This window comes from Phyllostomus hastatus, unplaced genomic scaffold (genome assembly GCF_019186645.2).
Source record: "Phyllostomus hastatus isolate PE091 unplaced genomic scaffold, TTU_PhHast_1.1 phas_contig_1, whole genome shotgun sequence".
NCBI lineage: Eukaryota > Metazoa > Chordata > Mammalia > Chiroptera > Phyllostomidae > Phyllostomus > Phyllostomus hastatus.
In genome coordinates this window covers 33,977,880-34,002,925 of record NW_025333498.1, presented here as the reverse complement: position 1 = coordinate 34,002,925, position 25,046 = coordinate 33,977,880, and the positions used below count along the sequence as shown (strand labels likewise).

The 25,046-nt window shown below is 34.4% G+C and overlaps 1 protein-coding gene across 5 annotated transcripts in view; it reads left to right on the top strand.

Annotated features, from left to right (window-relative positions):
• GALNT13 (polypeptide N-acetylgalactosaminyltransferase 13) overlaps positions 1-25,046 on the top strand; it is a 495,830-nt gene that overhangs the window by 420,422 nt on the left and 50,362 nt on the right. For all 5 annotated transcript variants that reach the window (XM_045831790.1, XM_045831772.1, XM_045831799.1 and 2 more), the window contains exon 10: positions 20,727-20,866. In XM_045831790.1, the coding sequence (XP_045687746.1) occupies positions 20,727-20,866 (140 nt within the window). The remainder of the gene's footprint in view (positions 1-20,726; positions 20,867-25,046) is intronic.

Sequence of the window (25,046 nt, the reverse complement as noted above, 5' to 3'; positions counted from 1 at the left end):
TTCTGATATGCTCTTAGAAGCAAATGGTTTTTTTGTTTGTTGCTTATCCCCAGTTATTTCCATCTACTTTTTCATCAGGAATAGCAAATCCACCCACATTGCTTTTGAAACAGTTTGAATGTTAAAAGGGAAAGACTTCCATCTACTGGATCCTCTGAGTAATAAAGCATATGAGTCCACATCAGATTTGATTTGGTATTGGCAATGCATACCTGGCCCATGCGCTTAAAGGTTTCATAATTCTTTTAAATTTCATTTTGTTTAAAGTATCTAGTCATTAATGAACACATTCAGATTTTACAAAATATAAACCCCACTTTCACATAAGAAAGTCAAAGGGGAATATATAATTTGCCTTTCTTTTCACTTGGAAAAGTATTGTGGAGCAGTTAAATACCCAACAAAAAAGTTCCCTCTAAAGAAAATCCATAATAAAAATAACATTACCTGGAATTTGAAGATGGTTGGAAGAAATGGGGTATTTTGTTATATGTGTGTGTGTGTGTGTACACCTCACTTTTTTATTTTCTAAAAATTGTCTTCCTTTTCATGAGCAAATCCCTTCTTCATTAGAATGCCATTGAGTTCAGCTAATGCTACCTAATGACATGTCTTTTTGCTTTTCTGGTACATTCTACAGTTAGACGACAGCAGGGATCTCTGAGGGGCATACTTTGAAATATACTAGAGGTTATATATACAGTCTGAGTTTTTCATGGAATATAATTCTTTTCTATAACCTTTTACTGAGTCAGTACAAAGAGGTACAGAAACATTTTTACCCCAGCAGGGTTGGATTTATTTTTAAAGAATATAAGAATTTAAGGCTTTATTTAAAACAAATTCAGCAGGGTGACTAGAGTTAATAATACCATATTGTATGTTTGAAAGTTGCTAAGAGAGTAAATCTTAAAAATTCTCATCACAAGAAAAGAAATTGTAACTATGGGTGGCGATGGATGTTTACTAGACTTACTGTGGTGCTCATTTTGCAATAATACAAATCTTAAATCATTTTGGTGTACACCTGAAACTAATATAATGCTATATAATCCTATATGTCAATTATATCTCAATAAAAAAGAAAACAAGTTTTAAAAAAGCAACAAGAGTCGAAATTAAAGCACTGGAAGGGAAAAGCATTCAATCAAGCAGTGAATTATGTAGATAAGGCAACTTAATCAGTGGGTCAGCCTGGCTCTCTGTCTAGTTGTGTAATTAGCAATGGATGTCTTTGAGATGCATGCCTAAGCAATCAAAAGTTTAATCTCAGGCACTTACAAGCACATATATTACAACCAAAAAGGTTGATTATCAGACACTTACACTACAGTTTGGCACTGTCCCTCAGGGAGAGTAAGCAGCAGTGCCAGCTTATGCTTCCTTCCTGGATCTCATTATTGACCCATTCATAGCGTAGCTACATGTTATTTAGCCTCCATAAGTTTGTGTGTTTTTCAGGCTTTTTTCTGATTTCTAGTTTCATACCATTGTGGTCAGAGAAGATGTTTGATATGATTTCAGTCTTAAATTTATTGAGACTTATTTTGTGTCCTAACATGTGGTCTATCCTAGAAAATATTCCATGAACACTTACAAAGTATGTATATTCTGCTTGCTTTGGGGTGAAATGCTCATAGAAACAGAGACTGGCAGTTGTTAGAGGGGAGAAAGGTGAAGAGGTTAAGGAAAAACAAAAATAAAACAAAACTCATAAGCAGACAATAGTATGGTGATTCCCAGAGGGTAAAGGGATGAGGGGAAGTGGAAGAGGGTATGGGGGGCATAAATGTTGATGGAAGGAGACTTGACTTGGGGTGGTGAACACACAGTACAATATACAGATGATGTATTAGAGAATTTTACACCTGAACATAATTGTATTAATCAATGTCACCTGCAGTAAATTCAATACATTTTCAAATTGAAAATATAAAAATATATTTCATGTAAAAATAATAATAAACAGTAGTGCCAAGTTAATGCCATGAGATGCCTTTTGCCCTAAAGGAGGAAGTATCTTGTCTTTACTTTCATATGGGTTTGCCTTCCCTGCCTATATATACTACTTCTTCTAGTGCCATTAGCAGTGGGATTACAAACTCATTTCCCAACCAAAGATGCGATCTCACACACTAACGCCATGGCCTAAAGAACCACTTCACATGGAGAAGGTTTGACAATGGGTACATCACCATGGGATCCATTGATTCTGTCAAAAACTGTATCGCCACAGAAGTCAGCCCGACAGAATATTGGAATGACCTCTGAAGAGGCTCAGCTAAGGCACTAGCTGGAACTTCCCACGGGGTTTGGGTGCTCTCCTGCAAGATGTGGTATACTTTGAACCAGCAGCAGTTATAGGGTGCTGTGTCTCAGTAACAAGAACACATAGTCCAGAAATCAAAGAGTAGAAGTAAGATTGATACCTTTCACCACTCCCAGGAAGTCAATAGTGGATTTTGTGCATCTATTCCCACACCTTTATGTTTTATTGTATTGAATGTATAGCCCCCAGAGTTGGAATGCTCCCACCAGATAAAATGATAAGGGTTCCACATGACCCAAAGCTACAACTGTAGCCTAATTATTCTGGACACTTATGTGGAAGGACCAGCAGCAAAGAGAAACATTTACTCTCCTGATGTGAGTAACTGACCTTGGTTATCATGAAAAGCTAGAGATGCGACACATAAAGGGACAGGAGTGAGTGTCTGGAACTCAGGAGATACGCTGAGGTACTTGTTAGAGTTTCCATGTCTGCTGATGACAGAGGCAATCAAAACCTGACAGAGGAGCAAGGTAACCAGGAGCTTGGACCCCTGGTCATCAAGATCTCAGTCCTGCTGGATAAGCCAACTTTGACCAACAGAAAAGTCAGTGAGGGTGAAAAGAATCTAATAGACAGGTGGTAAAAGAGGGAGTTGACAGAAAACAAAATGAATTCCGTTAATAAAATACATATGTACATGCAGCCTAACTTGTAGGTGTCTGTGTCATACTGAACTCGTTTGAATATTTAATCCCATTCTATGTCAAAATTACACTGAGTATCTTTTACACCAAATGAGAATGAACAAGAAAGGGCAGGTTAAGGTCCATTTGTAACCATAGACATTATCTGGCAAATAAGACAAAATTTAAAAATTATGACAAATTAGCCCTGGCTGGCATAGCTCAGTGGATTGAGCGCAGGCTGGGAACCAAAGTGTCCCAGGTTCGATTCCCAGCCAGGGTACGTGCAGGGTTGCAGGCCATAACCCCCAGCAACCACACATTGACGTTTCTCTCTCTCTCTCTCTATCTCCCTCCCTTCCCTCTCTGAAAATAAATAAATAAAATCTTTAAATAAAAAAAAAGAAAAAGAATGTTTCTTTAAAAAAAATTATGACAAATTCTCTTTTTACTTCATACTCCTCTATATCTAAGACAATATTATCTGTGGGTTTTCCATGGTCCCATAAGGCTACATGCAAGAAATAAGGGAGGAAAATCTTAAGATCTCTCTCTTAAGCTTTAAGAAATATCTAAGGATTCCTGGATGAGTTCTCTATAGCTTTAACTAATTCCTTCTTTAATAAATTTGCAAATATATAATTTCATGCTGAGGAAAGGATAAGTCTTGCTAAGCAAAATTCTGTTAGTGTTGCTATACACCTCATTTTGAATACTTTTAGCTGCAAAACCTAGAAAATAATGGAATGTTAGTATCTATCCAGTTGAAATATGAACTTGTAAATTGTACCTGAAACATTTTCTAAATTAGAACTTTTGAAGACAGTGAAATGACTTTCTGAGAATAATAGGTAATGTAAACAATTGATATTTAAATATATACTAGTTTGGTGAGTATATGCAACAAATACTAAATTATCAATGATGTGATAGTAATCATCTTTAGTAAGGACTTATTTTAGGCTTGTGGTGTCTGTTTTTTGAGTTGTCTCACATCTGCTCATTGTCTTTTTTTGTAACCACAATTTTTATGTATCTGTGACCCATGCTGATTGATACTGGGAATTTTTGTTTTATTTTTTACGGCAGAAGATTTCTTGGCATGCACACACACATGGGTAAAAAGAGAGAGAAAAGGAGAGGAAGGGAAAAAGAGAGGGAGAAATGGGCTTTCCTTTGCACTTGCTCTGTGAGAAAATCAAGCTCAGGCCTTCTAAATTTAGCAACAAAAGAATCGCTCTGTGGCTTTAGTTTATCTATTAACTTTACATTATTTAAAGGAGACTTTATAAAATAATTAAAAAAGAAAAGTTACATAGACATCATCTGAGTTAGGTGGATGAATAAACTATTACCTTTAACAAACATTTATTGATTTTAATATGTGCCAGGCATTCTTCTAGGTCCTGGGGATCTAGCAGTATGTGAAACAGGCAAATATACTTATGTTCATGGAGCTTACTTTGTAGCATGAAGACAGAGAATAAATAATTAAGTAGTATATTTGATTATGACAGCAGCTAAGGAAATTAGTAGGATAATGAAAGGGAACTGGGCAAAATAGTCATGCCATGTTAGATGGGGTAGTCAGCAGAACACTCAGGGAGAGAGAGACGTCAGTGATTTGACTTACCAAGCGCAGGTCTGGCTGCCTGCTGCTTTGAAAGCGAATATTCAAGAGGCAGGTGCTGATATATAAAAGAAATTGGTTCATTCAGGTGCCAACCACCTGGAAGATGGGGGAACTCATGTCTCAAAGGCCATTTCCCTGAGAAGATGGGGACTCATGTCTCAAAGCCCATCTTCACCTCTCAGTGGAGGCAGAGGTGTTTATAAGGAGGGGGAGGGAAACAGAGCAGAGATAAAGGAAGGAGGTTGAAAAGTTCCCTACCTGCAGACTAGCACAGTCCATTCTCACAAAGCAAGTGATGGTCTAGTGTGCATCATCCTGGCTTCATATTATCTTGTCTTCATGTCATCCTGGCTGCGAAGTTGAAAATCAGCAAATCTCCTGGAGCTGGGATGCCTTAATGTCAGAGTCCGTATCTTTTCAAGTTAGTTCATCAGGTCCTTATACAAATGTTCTATTTACCTACAACCTACATTGTAGGTCCTACATATAAGAGTCAGCATTTACAGAAACAATGTCAAAAGAATGATGGGGTGAGTTACAATTCGCCACTGTTACAATTCCTACTGTTACATGAGCACACTGGCACTGTGGCCTACCAGTGGAACAAAGCTCAGGGGTTTCTCAGGACACACCAGCCTTCTAGGGATGCATCCCCTTTTAGCTAGATTATCCTGACCTCCCTCCTTCTGACTATATTTAGGCCACCCCCATCATCTGGGAGTACTCAAACCCAAGTAGGCCATTCAACATTTGGACCCACAAACCACATCCAGTTTCCTGTCCAGGGGGATAGCAGTTATCTGTAAAAGAACCCCCTCCCTACATACCACTCTTAAACTGAACCCCAAGAAGCTCACAGGGATCATAATGGCAGGAGGTAGCTCTGCTACACCTACTCAATGTGCAGGTTAAGAACTGATCATCTATCAGAAGTATTACTAAACTCCCCTGGTTGACTATCTTATGAATGATCTGAGATGTGCGGCTTTGTGCCTCTTCTCTTGAGACAATGAGAGCGCATATAATATGTTATGTTAAAAATAATGCCTTCTTCCTGAACTTCCTTCTCCTGAGAAAATGCTGAACTCTAGGAAACTTGCTTCAACCCAGTATTCGACCTCACTGTTTCAGGTGCCTAATCTAATATAATTTATACATGCATAAAAAGTGCATTTTATTTTGTCTAAAGTTTGCAGAGGGCAGATTGGTGGCAATGATGTCTTACATTACAAAACTATGTATTAAAAGTTGTATGTTACAAAGTCAAAGCTGTTTTTCCTTGGTTAACCACTGATCTGTACCATTTTGTCATGATGCCATTTTTATTGACTTACGTAATTAGGAATCTTCTCTCTGCACTTAAAATTTGATAAATTGTGACTTTAAAGAATATTTAAGGCCCAGTCTCAGAAAAATTTCTTCTACTATGTAAAGTAAAATAATAATAACAGTAGCAATTTCAGAGCACATATAATATGTGGGTGGAAATACATAATGTATACATAATAAATGATATCTGGCTTTTTTAAAGCAGAAAACAAAATTACATCAGGAACAATATATTTTTAAAAAGGCCACCTAATTTTATGTCATTAGGTTATCTCAGCACATTTATATTTGCATATGATAATAAAACATGTCATGTTGACTAAGTACTAACAATATATTCTAATAAAATAAACCCACCAGGCAAAATGTCATGTGGCTTCCCTTCCTTATTTAAGAAAGCTGTAAATTGAATTTTTATTAAAGATGTTTGATCGAATGTTCTTAACCTTAGCTATTGTTACTATTGACCATTTTTAAGTACGGAGACCTTGTTTATGAAGCTAAGAGTGAAAGTTAAAATACCCTTTATTGTAAATGACTTTTTAAAATAATTCACCTTTCCCTATTAACATTGTCCCATATCCTCCCATGTATTCAGTCCCTTAGAAGGCTGTTTGAATCTCATGTTGTGTATCTACAAGAAAGTTTTAAAAGTTAATTATCTAGAAAACACTAAAAAATTAAAGAATGATGATGTGTTAATGATTACTTAATATGAATTACATCCCATAGTGTCTGTCTGTGTTCTGTAAATATTGAAACAACATTAGTTTATTGTCAAGCAGATATTCATATTTATATTATGTAGAAACCATACAATTTTAATATTCTTAAAAATTTGGATGGGTTCTATAATACCACCTTGAAGAGTACCTTTCAACTCAGCAAACATTGAACATTAGGCAGGGAGAAAATACAAGATTGAGGACTACATAAAAAAAGATTAAAAAGATTAAAATTATTGAGCCCTATGAAAATAAAAATAAAATACTGTCTTAATAATAATTTTCTGAAGTAACCAATATCTAATCCGTGACTAAAATTACTTAAATTGCTTTCAGATTTTTCTAATTTAGCAGAAGAAATGTAATTAAACTTAAAAATTTTCCATTTTTATTTAAAAATTCAACAAATGAAATAAGTAAGACTAATCTGATATTAGAGTTTCAGATTTTACTGCAGAGTTTATATAATTGAGCAAAAGGTATTTATGATTTTTTAAATATAACAGTAGTTAAAACGTTCAAACTCTCACTTTGTGCCAGGGTATTTTACATGCTTTATCTCATTTATTTCCTCACAGTTATCTATGAAGCAGTTATTATTTTTATTGTGCATTTCAGGAGTGAAGTACTTGACCCAAGGTCATATGGCTAGTATGTGATGGGTCTAGAATTCATGATTAGATGCACCATTCACATGTGAAAGACAGAAATTAGTCATCTAAGTCCTCATTTCTCTACAGTTTTCAACCTAATGCTTTTTAGACTCTATTACATTTTAGGTAAAAAAGGTGGTAGAATATCTTTATGTATTCTTAAATGGTTATGTGTTAATATTTCTAGATGTTTAACTTTTAAAGACTTTTCAAATCTGTATACTAAGAAATAAATGATTATCTATATAGTTTCATAATATTGTCCCCAGAATTTTTTTCTTAGTTTTCCTGGAGATTTTTATAAGATGACAAAGGACTTAATGCTATTTGAACCAAAAAGAAGACATTTGAGTTACACTCTGAAATGATACAAAGGAGCAAAGCAGGGTGAGTCAAAAGTGGGTTTACAGCTGTTTCAGTGGAAAGTAATATAATGGATAAATAGTAATACAAGAATAAATTGTGTCTCATATACTCACAATTGTAAACCTACTTTTGCCCTACCCTGTATGTTAATTATTGACTGATATATTAAAAAATACCACAGACTTAGTGGCTTAAACCACACACTTATTTTTCTCACAGTTCCCGTGGGTCAGGAGTCCAGGCGGGGTCTAACTGGTCCTCTGCTTCAGAGTCTGTGATGTAAAACAATGAGCATGTCAGCCAGGGCTGCAGCCGCATCTCAAGGCATGACTGGGAAGTATCTGCTTCCAAGTTCATGTGCCTGTCAACATTTAGTCTCTTTCAGATCGCCAAACTGAGAGCTTCAGTTCCTTGCTGACTGTTGGCCAGCGATATTGTGCCATGTGAGCCTCTCCATGGGGCAGCTTACAAGATGGCAGCTTAATCAACCAAAGCCAATAATGGAGCAAGTCAATAGAGAATCTGCTAGCAAGATGTTAGTGACAACTGTAGTGTAACATTATCATGGTAGTGCTATCCCTTCACCTTTGTCATATTATGTTGGTAAGAAACAAGGCACAGGTTCCACCAACACTCAAAGAAAAGGACCACTCAAGGACTTGAAGACCAGGAACTAGGGACAAGTAGAGCCATCTTAGAATATGTCTGCCATGAAAATAATGCAGAAATAAAGAAGTAAGTAATTTGATAATAGCCAAATAAAAACAACTTTTATTAATATGTTCCCAAACAATAAAATCAGATGGCATTTCCTGTAAAGCCCAGACAGTTCACTCTTCATCTGCTCTCATCCACCTTGATTACCATTTCAGCTCAACATTCACTTCCTTAGAGAGCTTTCCCTGGCCTGCCCCGACCTAACCACTGGTGGGTCAGTTGCCTATTCTATGCCTTTACACCTTGACCATCTATGAAATACATTTGCAATTTAATATTTGGTGACTTTCATTTGTGTTGTTTACTTGATTAACTACTGATTAAGCTGTGAAGGAAGAAACTATAGAGATTTTTGTTCAACATTTTATTTCTATCACCCAATAAAGTATGTGACACAAAGAGAGAAATAATAAAAATTGTTGAATGAAGGAACAGATGTTAAGGGCACTGACCTGGAAGTCCAGAGACCTAGATTCCAAGCAAGTTCCTTTACTTATCAGCTGTGCTACTTCATGTGGATCTAATCAACTTTTTGAGTCTTTCATCTGTGAAAGGTCAATTTAATTCAAACACTTACAATTTTGATGCTATGTTGTGATTTTACACAGTTGTTAATCAGTCCTTCCTCCATATTTTAACTAACAATTTCAAGGTTATAACCATTTTCAACAAGCAAAGTTGGAGGACAAGATAAATAAAATGAGGAGCTTAAATCAATGCTTGTAAGATTGTTTATATTTTTAGAAACGCCCCTGATATTCTTCAGAATTTGTACCTTTGAATTCCACAGCTAGAATATGATTCAAAATGCTTTTCTTTTCCCTAGACAAATCAAGCCCTCACTAGAAGAAAACAAAAAACTACATTAACAACATGCTATTCCTTTCAAGAGGTTGACATTCTGCCTTTCCCTACAGTGGCCCAGTCCCCTCCGTGGACCCAGAGGGTTTGCTGAGTTATATTGTAGCATATCCTTAGATCAATGACATCCTGAGAAAAATACAGTGCTGTAAAAATAAGAGAAGCATGTGAGAATTCTCTATATAATAGAGCACTAAACTATTATGTAGAAGACTATTTCAGCATCGCTGAAGCACAGCTGACACACTCAGCCCCCTTTCATCATGACTGAGTGTTGACCTTATTTAGTAACTGCTGAGTGGTTCTCATGCCATGTAGTGTTAAGTCTGGTTTGTGAACTGTATCTTGTGTATGCAATAAATAAACTTTGCTTTGTTTTTAGTATTAAGTCTTTGACATGTCTGGTGCTAGAAGAAGATAAATGCTGCATAGAAAACCCAGGAGCAATATGTTATTCTACCATTCCCAAAAATCATAAGTCAAAGTCATGCTTATTGAAATTTTTGTCATTGGTTGTTCCACAACAATAGTACACAGTGTCCTGAGGGTGACAAATGGCTCTCCAATAGCCTTTCCCAGCTCCCTCACTTATAGTAGTTCAGGACAGAGGGTCAAATTGGATAACAATGGAAGTTGAGAATATTTTTGCAATTTTTTTCAAAATGGAAATGAACAGGTTGTCTTAGAACAGTTTTTTTAAACACCTGAATATCTACTGTTCGTAGTAGTACTGTATCCTTTTAACTGAAAATCCATGGTTATGGAATTTGTGGGGGTTTTTGTGTGTGGTATATATATCAAAATCACCACAGTGCAAAATGTGGCCAGGGGAAGTAACAGGTGCAGAGGTATGTGGAATTTCACCTTCATGATATTAGCACTTTGAGTTTAGAAAAATGCTTGTGTTGAGACCTTAAATGATGGCTGTAGGAGTGCAATTCTGAAGTCATAAAAGTAATGTATGGCATGCGTCTCACTGAAAGGGCATGTGAGCCAAAGTTAAGTTTTGATTTCCCACTCCATTCATTTGATATCCAACAGAAGTGAACAGGCTCAGAAAAATAACTAGCCCACCCCTCTGTAAAGACATAATGTGCTCCTTGAGGTCCATATCCATATAAAAACAACAGCAAACATAATAGGTAACTTTTAGTGAGCACTTAGTATGTACCATGTACTGTTTAAGTAATGTTTTACATTTTAACTCATGTAATAATCACAGTAACACACTGAGGAAAATGCTATTATTATGCCCAATTAATAGAAGAAAGAACTGAGGTCCTATGAAGTTACATAAATTGCCCAATATCACAAATTCACTACACAGCATGGCAGAATTCAAACCCAGGGAGTTTGAACTAGTAGTCCCTAAGGTAACTGGTGTGTTCTTAAACTCCTTTAATCACATCTACATGCAGAATTCTTTCCCTTTGCTGCATAAATAGAAATCTTTAAATTATATGCAAGTCATTCCTATTGACAAAAATTATATACCCTAGGTTTATATTTTATCAGCCTAGATAATCAAGGATTCACTATGTCAACTTAATATTTCTTCTGTATGAGTTAATGTGTCCCATAATGTAATCTCAGGTATTACTTGAGTTAATAAGATGTGACAACCAATTCACACTAGTCTTCCTGGGTCATATTAGTTTTTTATGCTAATAACTCATAATTCAAAAACATAATGAGATTTTCTTATTGGCCTTGCAGCAACAATGCTGATTAAATAGACACTAGGAAAGTGCAACTTTAATAAATATTAAAACTTTTTGTTAATGATATTCTTTTTTAATGAGGCCAAGTAACACTTTAGAGCTAAATTTTGAACTTAGCTCTAAATACAGAGCTAAATCTCTCTCCCATATTCTTTTATATGAAGAGTAATATAAACTATGTCTAAATAAGTCTAGATACTTTTAATAATTATAAAGTAGTAATTCTAAACCATGAAATGAAATTTATACACATTTTTCTTGCACATATATATGTATTAAAGTGAGAAAGAGAGAATGAAAGGGAAAGAATAGAGGGAAAGTAGAGCATTTACCAGAGAGTAGTACAGCTAGTACTAAATAATGTCTATTGGTTCCAGATACTGTTCTAGGAACTGAACAGAAATATGCATATCAACAAATATATATATTTGAATTTACTACCACTGTCTTGGTTTAATTAAAATCTTGCAATAGAAACTTGCCAATGAAAAAAAATGAAAGCATATAGATTTTCCCCCAAAAGGTTTTCCTCTAATGAAATTAACTTATGTTCTGTGCATGATTAATATTTTGCTTAGATACAGAAAATACAATAAAGCTGTGTTTATCATTGATTTGTGGAGAGTCATCTCAGATTTTTGAAAAAGTACAGACATATTTGAGAAATATTACCTAGTTTAGATATTCAAAATATACTTTAGCAGATTAAGAGTTCTGAGGAGCCTATAGTAAAGACACCTGTTGAATTTGTTTAACTCATTGCTTCTATTAAAATATGGCCAGATAATAAATTTTAAGCACTTTTTCATCTAATTTAAGCTACTATCAACTTAAATAACACCATCATTTACATAGCAAAAAGAAAAATTTCCAATTAAACTATAATGTAAGACTTGTTTTCTGTTACAATTATTTTGTTCCTATCAATGGAAGGCCATTGTCACCAATTCAACACCAACAGGAGTCCCCAATTTGGGATACAGTAAAAGGGGAGACAGACTTTATTCAGAGCAAACAGTTCAATTGTGAAACAGTATGGCTGTGGAGTAGCACAGCTATGAGATGGTGCCAGTGAGGTAGCCCTGCTGTCAAGGCTTTGGTGTTACAGCTCAGGTCTGGCAAGAGCTCTGCTCCATTGTTGCAGTTCCAGCCAACGATACAGCTCCATCCAGAGAAACACAGTCTTTAATAGAAACTAAAAGTCCACTTCCTGAGCTGACTCATATAGCGAGAAATCCCATCCCTGGTCCCTGATTGGTCACTCCTCATGCAAATGAGGATTCCAAATCCTCACAGTTTGATTGATCCAAAAGGAACTATCCTAATTTATTGAAATGGAGCCACTCTGGTCAGTGAAGAAACTAATGAGGATATAGCTGTGCAACACCAGTTGGATGGGAAAGGTCACAGTCCTATTGGTTGAGATACAGTTATAGGAACTACTTTATAAGGGTTGGCTCAGAAGGCAAGAACACAGTGCAAATAAGCAATTCAGTGTGCAAAGCAGCGAGTTTGGTGCAGGCTTCTCCCTGAAGTGCAGCTTGCACAAGATGCCCCTGTTTAGCGATGGCTGCTTGGCTCTGTTTATAAATATGAGCCCAATTAGCCCTTCTCAACAGGTACATTCATTCTTTGGGTCAACATATTAAAGGACTGTTTTAGATATAAACTAATGCAGACAAAAAATTGAACATATCTCATTCTTATGAATACATGTATTTTTTTAAATAAGCAAAATAAATTGATCAAGTAACTTCACATTTTGAGATTGACTTTTTGAATCACTTTTCATTGCAGATTTACTGGTGTGTATGTGTTTTCCATCTACTGTCATCCTCAATGCCTTCAAGATGATTGATGATGTAGGTTTTCTTAAAACATTGTTATCACTGGGACCTCTTTCAAATCCATTCAGCAAAGTTTAATCTTGGCACTTTCTTGATTTTACCAGCAGTGTTAAAGGAAAGCTTTCAGACAATAACCAGAATATATTTAAATGTCCATTAGTTAATTACTGAAACTACAATTGGCTAGTTATTTCACAAAGAAAAACAAGGTTGCATATGATCAAGCAATGACAACTATAGTTAATTGTCTTCTCCTTGGGGACAATTGTGAGATGTCACTGATTATCAAATATATCGCTATTCCAGAGATGGCATAATGACATCAGATCATTATAGCACTGAAGAAACAGTTGTATCTAGCATCCTGCAGAACTATCTGACACAATTTGTGAAGCACTACATGAACATGTTTTGGTCAGTCAGTTGCACACTGGAATGTCTGGCTTATACTTAATTGTCAAATCAGTAGAATAACTCCCAATTGTATAATTACTGATCATTTATTTCTATGAATTCAAGTTTGTATAGGACCTTGGGTCTTTCAGGAAAGGAGAATTTGCCAAGTCGATTCTGTTCTTTATGCAGTGATAATTACCATGTTTTGTACCACCACTCAGGGAAATATATCTCTGGATAGATTTTTCAAAGTTTCTACATTTTTTTTCTCTAATTCTAGTAGAGTGGACAAGATCATGAACCTTGGTATTAGATGGATGTGAGTGACTTCTAATCCTCCTCCTGCTATTTTCTAAGGAAGCTGAAGCAAGTTAACCATTTAATGCCTCAGTTCTTTTATCCTTAAAGTGAATAAAAAACAATGATAATACATAGGAATGTTAGAGGTTTTTTTTAAGATTTTTTAAAAAAATATTTATTTAATTTTAGAGAGGGAAGGGAGGGAGAAAGAGAGAGAGAAACATCAATGTGCGGTTGCTGGGGGTCGTGGCCTGCAACTCAGGCATGTGCCCTGACTGGGAATCGAACCTGCGATGCTTTGGTTCGAAGCCCATGCTCAATCCACTGAGCTATGCCAGCCAGGGCTAAATGTTACAGAGTTTTAATGAGAATGTATATATAAAAGTGTTTGTTGTGTAATTAAGAACATGAAGTCCACTAAATAATGCTATGTCTATTGCTTCAGTAATTCCTCACTCTGACCATGCCACAGTAATGCCATGCCATGGGTGGATGGATAAATGTGTGTCTTATTCCAAAAATGGTGTGAGATGGCTTTAGAAATTCTAAATTCATATGATACACTGGGTAGAAAACAGAGGGATACCTTATTGCTATAAAGTTAGCAGTGTTTGTAAGATAAAAATAAATCGATTGTGAGGGAAAGAGCTTTTCTTGTTTCTGACTTTGTAAAAGAATTGCTCCTGAAAGTTCCTAATAAAAAACAATAAAACAAAGCAAAATTATGTGATGAAATATTAAAAGATCTCAGCATAAGTTTTAAAAGCAATAATTTTTGAGTAATGGCCTTTTTTTTTTACCCTCAATGAAAACCAATATCATAATACAGATTCTCATTTACATTTCACAGGGGTCAAAATGATGTCATCTAAATATACAGCTATATGTTAAACTTTATTAACCTAAGTTGATTGTAGATAAAATTTACATTATAACAGTGGATGGCCTACAGATTTCTCAAGCAGTAATATAAATTAGAGAGCTTGTTAGTATGCTTATTAATTAAAACAAAATGAAAAAAAGTCAGGTGAATCATTTAAAAAATGAATATAGTTTGTGTATAATGCAAAGAAACAAAAACAATAAAAGCCAAAAAGGAACATGTTGGTAATACACTATAATAAATTTTACGTGATTAATTTTAAGAATGGAAGAAGATATAGCTGGCCATTTTTAAAAAATATGTCAAGTTAATGAAAGGCTTTCTAAGTATCTTATGAAGGGTACAAAGCACAAGGGAAATAATTGTTAGCATTTTGTATTGTCAAAAAAAGAACAAAAAAATTAAATGTACCACCTATCCCCAAAAATCTGTATCAAGGGTGCTTATACATCAAAAAAAAAGAACACTTTAATGGAAAACTGGGGAAAGGGAAAGAATAGGTGATTTATAGAAGAAGAAATGGAAAAAACAATAGGAGATTTATCATCACTAGTAATCAATTTTAAGTAATAATGAGGTAATGTTTATCTCCACATAAAAAAGTGGTGAATTAAAGAATAAATCAAGCCGTGGCCAGTGTGGCTTAGTTGGTTGGGTGTCATGCCACAAACCGAAAAGTTGCAGGTTTATTTCCAGGCAGGGCATATGCCTGAGTTGTGGGTTTGAACCAGTCTGGGTGGGTACAAAAGGTAACTGGTAGATGTTTCTCTCCATTTCTTTCACCCTCCCTCCCACTCTTTCTCTAAAATCAATAAGCATGTCCTTGGGTGAGGGTTTTTTGAAAAGAATAAATTAAAATTGTCAGTGTTCTGAAAGGTAAATAAATTTGCTTTTTAAAAAATCCTTACCCAAGGATATATTTATTGATTTTAGAGACAGAGGAAGTGAGGGAGACAGAGAGAGAGAGAAGAGAGAAGAGAGAGAGAGAGAAAGAGAGAGAGAGATGTGAGGGAGAAACAGCAATCATTTGCCTCCCATATGTGCCCACAACGGGGATCGAACCCACAACCCAGGTATGTGCCCTGACCAGGAATCAAACCTGCAGCCTTTTGGCATACTGGAGGATGCTCCAAATAACTGAACCATCTGGCCAGGGTGGAAATTTGCTTTCTTAACATTGTTAAAGTGTGTGTTAATTTGATACATGTTTCTGGGGAGCAGATTAGTAATAAATGTATGTTTTTTAAAAGTTTTGAAATCAGCATGTAATTTCTCAAAATGCATTGCTTCTAGAGATTATTCTAATGAAATAATTGAGAGCATAGTAAAAATGATATAAAGATTCATTGATTTTAAAGTCTAAAATAAAAAAAGAAATAAAATCTAAAATGAGAAACACTTGAGTGTCTAAAATAGGGAACCGATTAAGTTATTACCAACTTGTAAAATAGAATGCCATAGAGGCATTAAAAACAATGTTACAGAATAGTGAATTGACCAGAAAGTCTTTATGACATACTGTTTTAGGAGTAAAGCAAGTTACTGGTACATATTACAGTATAAATAAAACTTTGCAAGAGAAGTTGTATCTATATAATCATACATAAATAGAAGGAAGCCTAGAGAAATCATTGGCGTTAATGCAAATGTGGCTATATTACAGATGACTTATTTTACCATTTATATTTATCTGTTTTAGAATTATCTGCAGTGACTACATAATTATGGGTAACTGTAAGAAGGTTTTAAAAGATAAACATATAAATTGTCTGTAAATTTATCCTTACTATGGGGAGATACAAAGCAGACAATAAAAAACAAAATACAAAAGGCATGTCTGTAGTGGTTTCATTAGCTAATACATTTGCATTTTCTACAAAATCTGTGAGTTAGGGAGCAGGTGACTATATACTCTGGCCACTCTAGCTTCAGAAGATTGGCAAACACTGCCGTGAAGGTCTTTACTTGGATTTTCCCCCTCTAGATAGTGCATTTTATAGTTGATTTGCTTCAACTGATATAAAATTGACCTTTATTTAAAAGGCAGTTGCAAAGGCTCACTATTCTTATTACTCATACTCTTGTTCATCTGGAACCATGTAGTTCAATATGAGATTTTTATTGTCAAATTGAACTGGAGTTTGAGGCAATTACCTAGAAAATTTAGCCTGAAGACCTGCCCAAACTTTTGACTCTGGAGATCAGACAGACTTAAATAAATTGAGAAGTTGTGTGATATTTGCTTCTTCTATGTGACATAGCTATGACCTTTATACAATTCATTATCTCATTTTAATTCCATTAAAATAAAATTGCAGTCATAATAGTAAATGCTAAATTCAACAGATAACCACTATGTATTATTAGCTGGCATGGACCATCAGCCTGTTAATGTTGTTCTATCCAGTGATTTTTTAATGAGTGGTTTTGAGCCTGGGTAATTTTTTGCATATCAAGAATGGGTAAAAATTTAAATAATGGATTTAAAGAGTGGTTTTGATTAATAAAAAAGAATTCCAAATAATTTTCTAAACCTCTGACACAGTATAGTATTTATATTCTCTATAACATAATAATCTTTAGTTAGCTTAAAAATAATTTCTCTTTTTAATTTTATTTCATACTTTTGAAGAGAAAGGAATGCAGATAAGAATAAAGCTCCTCATGACAAGTATTTGAAGTGAATAACAAAATAAAGAGATACATTTTCAGGTATAGGGAATTTTGAAAATACAAAAAAATTCTGAATTGAAACTATATGTACTGGTCTACTAAAATATACAGGCATATAGTTAATATGGTATCAATGGATATAAAAAATTTTGTGATTAGCTACATAATTTTAATTGTGCTTAAGGAGAAATAGATCTATTAAGTTCTTGCTTTCTTTTTTTAGTTAGCAAAGGGAATGTGCTATTTTTATTCTGTTTTTTAAATTGTTTCATATTTTCATTTTATTTTGTTATAATAGTAGTATAGTAAAATTGCTTTATATTTTTATTAATAATTTTCATATTCATATACAGGCAGAATTGTTTCAATATATGAATTACATTTTGTCAATTGGATAAATGTACTATTGATTTACTTAAGCATTCCCTATTAAAGACATATAATTTCCCCTTTTCTTGAAGCTAACTGCAAAACGTAATCTTATGAATAAAACTCTAAACTTTAGCCTAGAGTTTTGGCTATTCTGCTATCAGGTGACCTAATTCTAGTGGAACCAGAACTTTAGGCTTATTAAGCATCTACTGGAGAAGCATTTAACTGAGATCATTATGATATTCAATCTACTATCTATTTAAACATTTAAAACTTAAATGCCCTACAATCTAAATTTAGTACTATAATGAAGTAGATTTTAAAATGATGAATAAGAGACAAGTTATTTAATTAAGTATAACAACTTGTGTTATCATTAACTTCTTAATCAAATCTGCAATCCTGTAGTTAGTTAAAATGCTCTTTTTTCACATTTATAATGCATCTTTATCTTATTATCAAAGCATTTCCAGATTTATGCAGATCCTATTGAAAGAATTAAAAACCTTAAAAACATGTAATTCTTTGTTGCCTTTGAAAAGAATATGTAAAAATGCAGTAAGAGTTCTTCTATTGCAACCTTCCTATCTCACCCTAGTATATTTTTGTCATAGCATATATCACCTTTTAGTGTATTTTTTTGTGCCTTCCTCCACTAGACTCTAAACTTCAAAGAGGAAGATACTTTTATTTGTGCCATTCACTGATGTATCCCAAGTTCCTAGAAAATTACCTCGCATTTAGTTGGAATAAAATAAATAAACATCTCCTGACTTTATCTTGGGTTGGCCTCTGCTCCCTTTCTTTTTCTATCTGTTTGTTGTACTACTGTATTGGCATCTCTATTGTAGGGATTCTCTATATGGTAGTCCTAGAAGCCCCAATCTTGAAGCATCTATATAGCTAGCAATTCCAAAGGTAATGCAGTGTCAACTTCAACTAGCAAATTCTCAGTATACATTTATTAGGCTAGTGTGTTCACATTCCCATTCCCAAGCCAGTCATGATGATAGGAAGTTCAGGGTGAATCTGAGGAAGTGAGGTTTGAGCAGAAACTTGTATGAAGTGAGGGGCAGCTCATATAAGTTCTAGTGCAGGATACCACCATTTCACACAAGAAAAGGATGACTACAAAGCTATGAAGTGAGAATGACCTTGGCACATCAGAAGAAAAGCAAAAAAAATAAATAAATAAACAAGAACAACAACAACAAGAAAAGTCAATGTGGCTACAAAGAAGTGAATATGGATAAGTAATTCAGAGAAATGGCCAAGAGCCAGTTCATAAAGGATGTTAAGCAATGGTTAAGATATTTTCAGTTATTCTTAGCATACTAGACAATCATTTAAAGCTTTAGAGCAGGAGATAGACATGATTTTACTTATATTCAAAATATATTGTCCAGAAGGCAGGCAATAATGAATAAGGGATAAATAGAGGAATACAACATGTCAGGGGGGCCAGTTAGGGGACTATTACAATGCCAGTTTAAGCAAGAGATGAGAGAGAGTGAGACCAGGGTGGTAGAGAGGATTGTGAGGGAGCTGGGGAGACATTGTGAATACAGAGATAACAGAAATTGCTAGTAATTTGAATATGTGTATGTAAGATTTACTCCTGTGTTTTGCCCCAAACAAATGGGTGGACATTTGTTCTAGTTATTGAAATGAAGAACTTTGGAGATGGATCAAGTTGGAAAATCAAGAGGACTGTTTTACACTTGTCAAATTTGAGATGCATCTTAGAAATTCCAGTAAAATTCTTGGGTAAACAATTGGGTCAACTACTTTAGAGGGGCTTGGAAGTAAGAGTTTGGAAAACAAGGCCGATGACATTTTAAACCATGGGTGTGAATAGTCTAATTCAGGCTACTTCATAGTCACTCAAAGACATGGGGCAAAAAAAAAGGCCTCATCATTGTGTAGCTACACTCTCTGAGATACAAGGCCTCCTCACTCCCTGTACTGGAGGAAAAGAGAGCTGGAGAAGGTCTCATTACTGATCTTCCATCTTTAAGACCAGAATTGACAGGTGTCCCTTACTCACCAGCTCTTTGGCCAGGAGCAGGGGCCTGGAAAATGTAGAGGATGAAATGGAATGTTTGGAGAGCACTACTGTTTATTACACAATATTTTACTTCTAAGCAAGGAAAACATAGATACAGAAGAAAAAAGCCACCCTAACCAAAATATTAAGATAAGCCCAAGGTATTTCCTGCATTTCTAAAGATAATTTAAATTATCTAGGACTAGGACAAAACCCACTTTGCAGTGTCAAGGCAAGGGGTAGTTTGGAGACAGTAGAGCATGAAGGCTTTATCTTTCCATAGTAATCCCTGTTCTTCTCCACTAGCCACCCTTTGCCAGATCTGATGAGGGCAAAAATAACATTTTCTGTTATATAATGTAAAATAATATTCAAATGAAACTTCTAACTTCATTTCAATCAGAAAACTGCTTACATAACCCTCCTGGGGAAAAATTCTGTCTCTGTTTTGCTTATTAGTTTAGTTTGTGTATTAGATTCCACATACAAGTGAAATCATATGGTATTTGTCTTTTTCTGACCGGCTTATGTCACTTAGCATAATGTTCTCCAGGTGCTAAGTGATTTTAATATACACCTTTGAGTATATTCAATTTGTTTATGTTAGTTTCTTTATGCTTATTTTACTTACTAACTTATCCAAGGATTTCAGGTGTCTTACATCAACTCAAAAAATAAAACAAGAAAAAAGTCAATAAAGAAAAAATCAGATCTATGGCAAGTCTAGGTGGAATAAAAGTTCAAGAAGAAGGGAAATTTAGAACATAAAATAACTGCCACACATTGTTGAGGATCATATTTATATAGTAAATTCCTCATGAAATCTATGGGTGGTGAGTAAATGACACTGTAAGGAACATGGGAGCATTAACAGAGGCATTGGAGTTGTTGAAATTTTTAGTAAAGAGAAACAACCATATTATGCGGTTCAGTTAAGCTTCGATTATAAGATGCTAAATTAAAGCCAATTTATGCTTAGTTGATTAATTATGCAATCTAAGTACAAGTACTTGGTGATAAATATTTGCATTTGAAAAGTCATAGCCAATGGGAAAACTATTTTTATATCAATTTAATATACTAATTGGATGTTAGTAATAAAAATCAATGTAGTAACAGCTGCAAAGGCAATTTAATTTGATGGAATTATAATGATAGAGAAAAAACTGATCACAAAGTAAACAGAGTGAAACAGTGCTAAAACAAAAAATAGCACAAACTGATCTGTGTTTCTTTGAAAAATTCCAGGTGTTGTCAAAGTGGATTACGGAGACGTGTCAGTCAGAAAGACACTAAGAGAAAATCTGAAGTGTAAGCCCTTTTCTTGGTACCTTGAGAACATCTATCCGGACTCCCAGATCCCAAGGCGTTATTACTCACTTGGCGAGGTATGAATTATTTATTTTGGTTAAGTTATAAATATACTTTGGAAACGGGGTCTACGGTCATGCCACCCTGAAGTGCCCAATCTTGTCTGAAAATGAAGCAATCTCTAATAAACTCAATATTTTTTATGTTATGAATGAAATACTTTAAGGTTACTTAAATAGATCTATTTAAATGACTTCTTATATATTACAAGGGCCATAAATATCTTTATCATTGGGATTTGTAAATGTATGAGGATAGTTTAAATCTGAATAAATAGTATTTTCTTGTTTCCTTACCAATAGCTCTGAGACTCTTTGGTTCTACGAATCTTACATTTTCCTTTTTTTTTTTTAAGATTTTATTTATTTATTTTTAGAGAGGGAAAGGAGGGAGAAAGAGAGAGAGAGAGAAACATCAATGTGTGATTGCTGGGGGCCATGGCCTGCAACCCAGGCATGTACCCTGACTGGGAATTGAACCTGCGACACTTTGGTTCACAGCCCACGCTCAATTCACTGAGCTACGCCAGCCAGGGCTAACACTTTTCTTTTTTAATTAAACTTATTGGGGTGACATAGTTAATAAGATTATATGGGTTTCAAATGCACCTGACTTACAGTCTTAAAATTTATTGTAAATACAAAAGATCTTTTATATGGGTTCTAACTATTAATATTTACTGTACTGAAACTAAAACTTCTAACCTTAAGATTTATTTTTTAACAATTTCCTCTTAATTTTTGAAAGATTTTATTTATTTATTTTTAGAAGGAGGAGAAAGGAGGGGGAAAGAGGGAAGGAAAGATCAATGTGTGGTTGCCTCTCTTGTGGCCCCCACTGGGGACCTCGCTTGCAACCTAGGCATGTGCCCTGACTCGGAATCGAACTAGCAACCCTTTGGTTCACAGCCCGTGCTCAATCCACTGAGCTATACCAGCCAGGGCAAGACCTATTTATTAACTCACTAAATTAACGTAATACTTCATTACATGTTAATATAGGTAGCATTTTTGAAAAATAATATATTTTCCAAAACAAAACAATGGTAAGAAGATTAGCATCATTTATAGTTTTATAAATTGCATTAATGTCTGGCCTAATAGAAGGTAGCTGTGTCCTTCATCTCTACTTTGGTATTCTGTCTCCTGTAATATCACACATCACGTAGTTTCTGGAAGACTCCTTGTGCATTCATGAGGAGAGTGAAAACTGAAGGTGATATCTTAGTATTATTACTAAAATTAAAAGTTTTGACTTTCTGGATCCTCTGAGAAGTATTCTTTTTCAAAATATATATTATCTTTAGAAATACAAGTTGGCTTCATCATAACTATACAAGTACCTATTCATAATATATATTCAGTTGCTTAAAATAAGAATTATTCCTTTATGAATTGTATGTTCCTTGTCATTAATTTCCACCTTAATAGGGGTTAGGTTTGGGAATTAAAACAAATTTAATATTGATTGTAACTAAAGCATTTTAATAGCAATCAAATAATACATTTGGAAAATAATTATTAATTTTGTTCTTCAGTTGAAATTGACATTTTTGTAGACTATAATATTAGGATATCTGAAAATTTAGAGTTTGAGCTAATACATTTTTGGTTCATTTGCCCCCCCCCCAAAAAAAATCTGTAACTTTATCCACTCTGTAACTTTAATATAGAAACATAATTTACTTATGATTAACTAGAAAATAATTAAAGAAATAAAAAAACTCAAACTGAATGGATCCCTAGCAAATTGTTATGAAAAGGTGTTTTTCTATGCCGTATTCTGACAAATCGCCACTATCTGACAAATCACCACCTCCATATTAGCCATATAAGTATCTCTCTGTAGAATCTTTTAATTTGCAGATATTTAACCTTAATCTGAATAATGTAATGCAAAGATTCGTATGCAAAAGCACAGAACATACCACTTTCTGGATGTGATTTAGTCACTAAATAGTCTTGTACCTTGGGATTTTATTTACATTTTTTGTTTGTTTTTTATGGGGGGATTGTTGTCATCATTGTTTTCAAATAGGTAGTATCCCAGGCTAGTACCAATGTCACAGGGGTTTGTATTCAATATGTAAAATATATGAGAATGATTTTTAAACTTGAACACTGTTGGCATGTTAGTTTTATAATCTAGTTCTACTGGAGATCCCCAATAAAATATCTAATGCTCCCATTTCTCTATTGAGAAGTTTGAACAATCAGGAACCTGCCTGTACCCTTATAAAACGTGATCTTTTTTTATTCTTGTAGTAGAGTATTTCTCTCATTATAGTAAATGGACCCAGCTGATGAGTAAACATTGATACCTTTTTTTAAAAGGAGATACGACCAGGGCATATAACAAGACAGATGTGAAAGAGGACATTTGGGAAATTCTCTGGGGTGACCCAGGTGACTCCTGAGAAGGACACAGGCCTCTGAAATGGAACCTATACGTTTACTTCCATGTTAAAAATCCAATTTTATGTTTTCTGCACTAACTGACTTTCTCAAGAAATGAAAATACACTACAGTGTGGGAATATTTCTTTGTACAACCTCTGATTTGAATTACCTATCTTCTGTAATGGATCAGGTGGTCATACTTTAATTTATAGAAATAGTTTGAAAAGCTTTTAGAGAGAGACTGTGACTTTCTGGATTTCTGAAACATATCCAGAAGAGGCAGTATGTTGTACTGAAAAAAATCCCAGGCCTCGGAGACAAGCAAAGAACGCTTAGTATCTGACCTCCTAGTTTACAATTTGAGGGACACTAACACTAGGGATCTCTGGTACCTGTCAGTGGCATGAAGATAATCACACAGGGCCACAGTGATGATCTAAGATACAGGGCATCTAGCACCATGCTGGGCAACAAGTAGTAGCAGCACTGGTATAAGTATTGTAATTATTATTGGTGCCATTTATTGATTTCTTACTGTGTCAAACATTGTCTTTGATACTTTATTTTAACTATATCATTTAAAAGTCACAACTACATGACAGTTTCATTATGATTCTCCATTTGATATGGATACTGACATATAGAAAATTTATATGATTGACCTATGAGTCATGGAACTAGCTAACTGTTCAAGTCAGGACTCAGTATGAATTTAGTGTGATACTAAAGCTCATATTTTCTTATAACTATGAAAAGAAAATAGATTATATTATTGTATTTTATTTATTCAAAATGCTTCTTAAAAATGGCTTGAGCTGGAATCTGTATTATATGCCAAGGATGCAAAGTCAAATAAGACCTTTATTTTTAAGCCATTATGCTGGGTGGGAGGATGGCAAGAGAGAATCAAGAAGCTCAATAGAAATAAAATTGTTGTACATGAGGTATATAGGCATGCTATGAACTCCTATTTCAAAAACCTAACAAATTCAAAAAAATCTATGAGATACAATGTTTTCAACTTTCTGAGATATTAATGTACTGTAGTTTTCCACTTAAAAACCCAGTCTTAAAGAGAAGCAATCTAGCAACTGTTTCCATGGAAACAGAAGGACAAATTCACAGAGCAAGGAACACTACTTCCCAATTCAATTTTGCATAGTCACATATGCATAATTTAAGATGGACATTTTGATAATGAGTTTGGGATGAACTGTTAATGAACAACAGTTATTTACTTAAAGCTTTTTATGAAGGTAATATCTCATGTCCAAGCTACTTATCCAGACAAAAAAATTATTTCATTGTAGTATATTCATATGTACCCACTTAATTTCAAATGAAATTGTTAAAATTTAACAATTTACAATTTGCTTAAGTTTCACTATTTATCAAATCCTGTATATTTAATGTGGCAGTCCACTGGTGAATATACATTTCCCTGTTAATTTTTAAAATCTTCCTAGCTGTACTAGAAGATAGAGGTAAATGTAGTATTTAGCTTCTCATTATATATTGTCACCAAAATAATCATTAATAGAATTATTGATGTTAGATGGTCATATCTTAATTTCTTATGTTTTCATTTTACTCAGGTAATTGAAATACTACATTTCCCAGCTCACGAATTTCATGCAATTTCCAATTGGAAGTTAAAAGCTGTGCAATTGCTTTGAACTAAAACCTTTAAGTAGCTTAATGAAGCATGTGCCTTTTAGACTCGATAAGTAGATCATAATGGAATAAGGAAGTGAAGCTCTTTGCAGCATTAAATTCTCTTCTTAAGTAGCCCTTTAGCT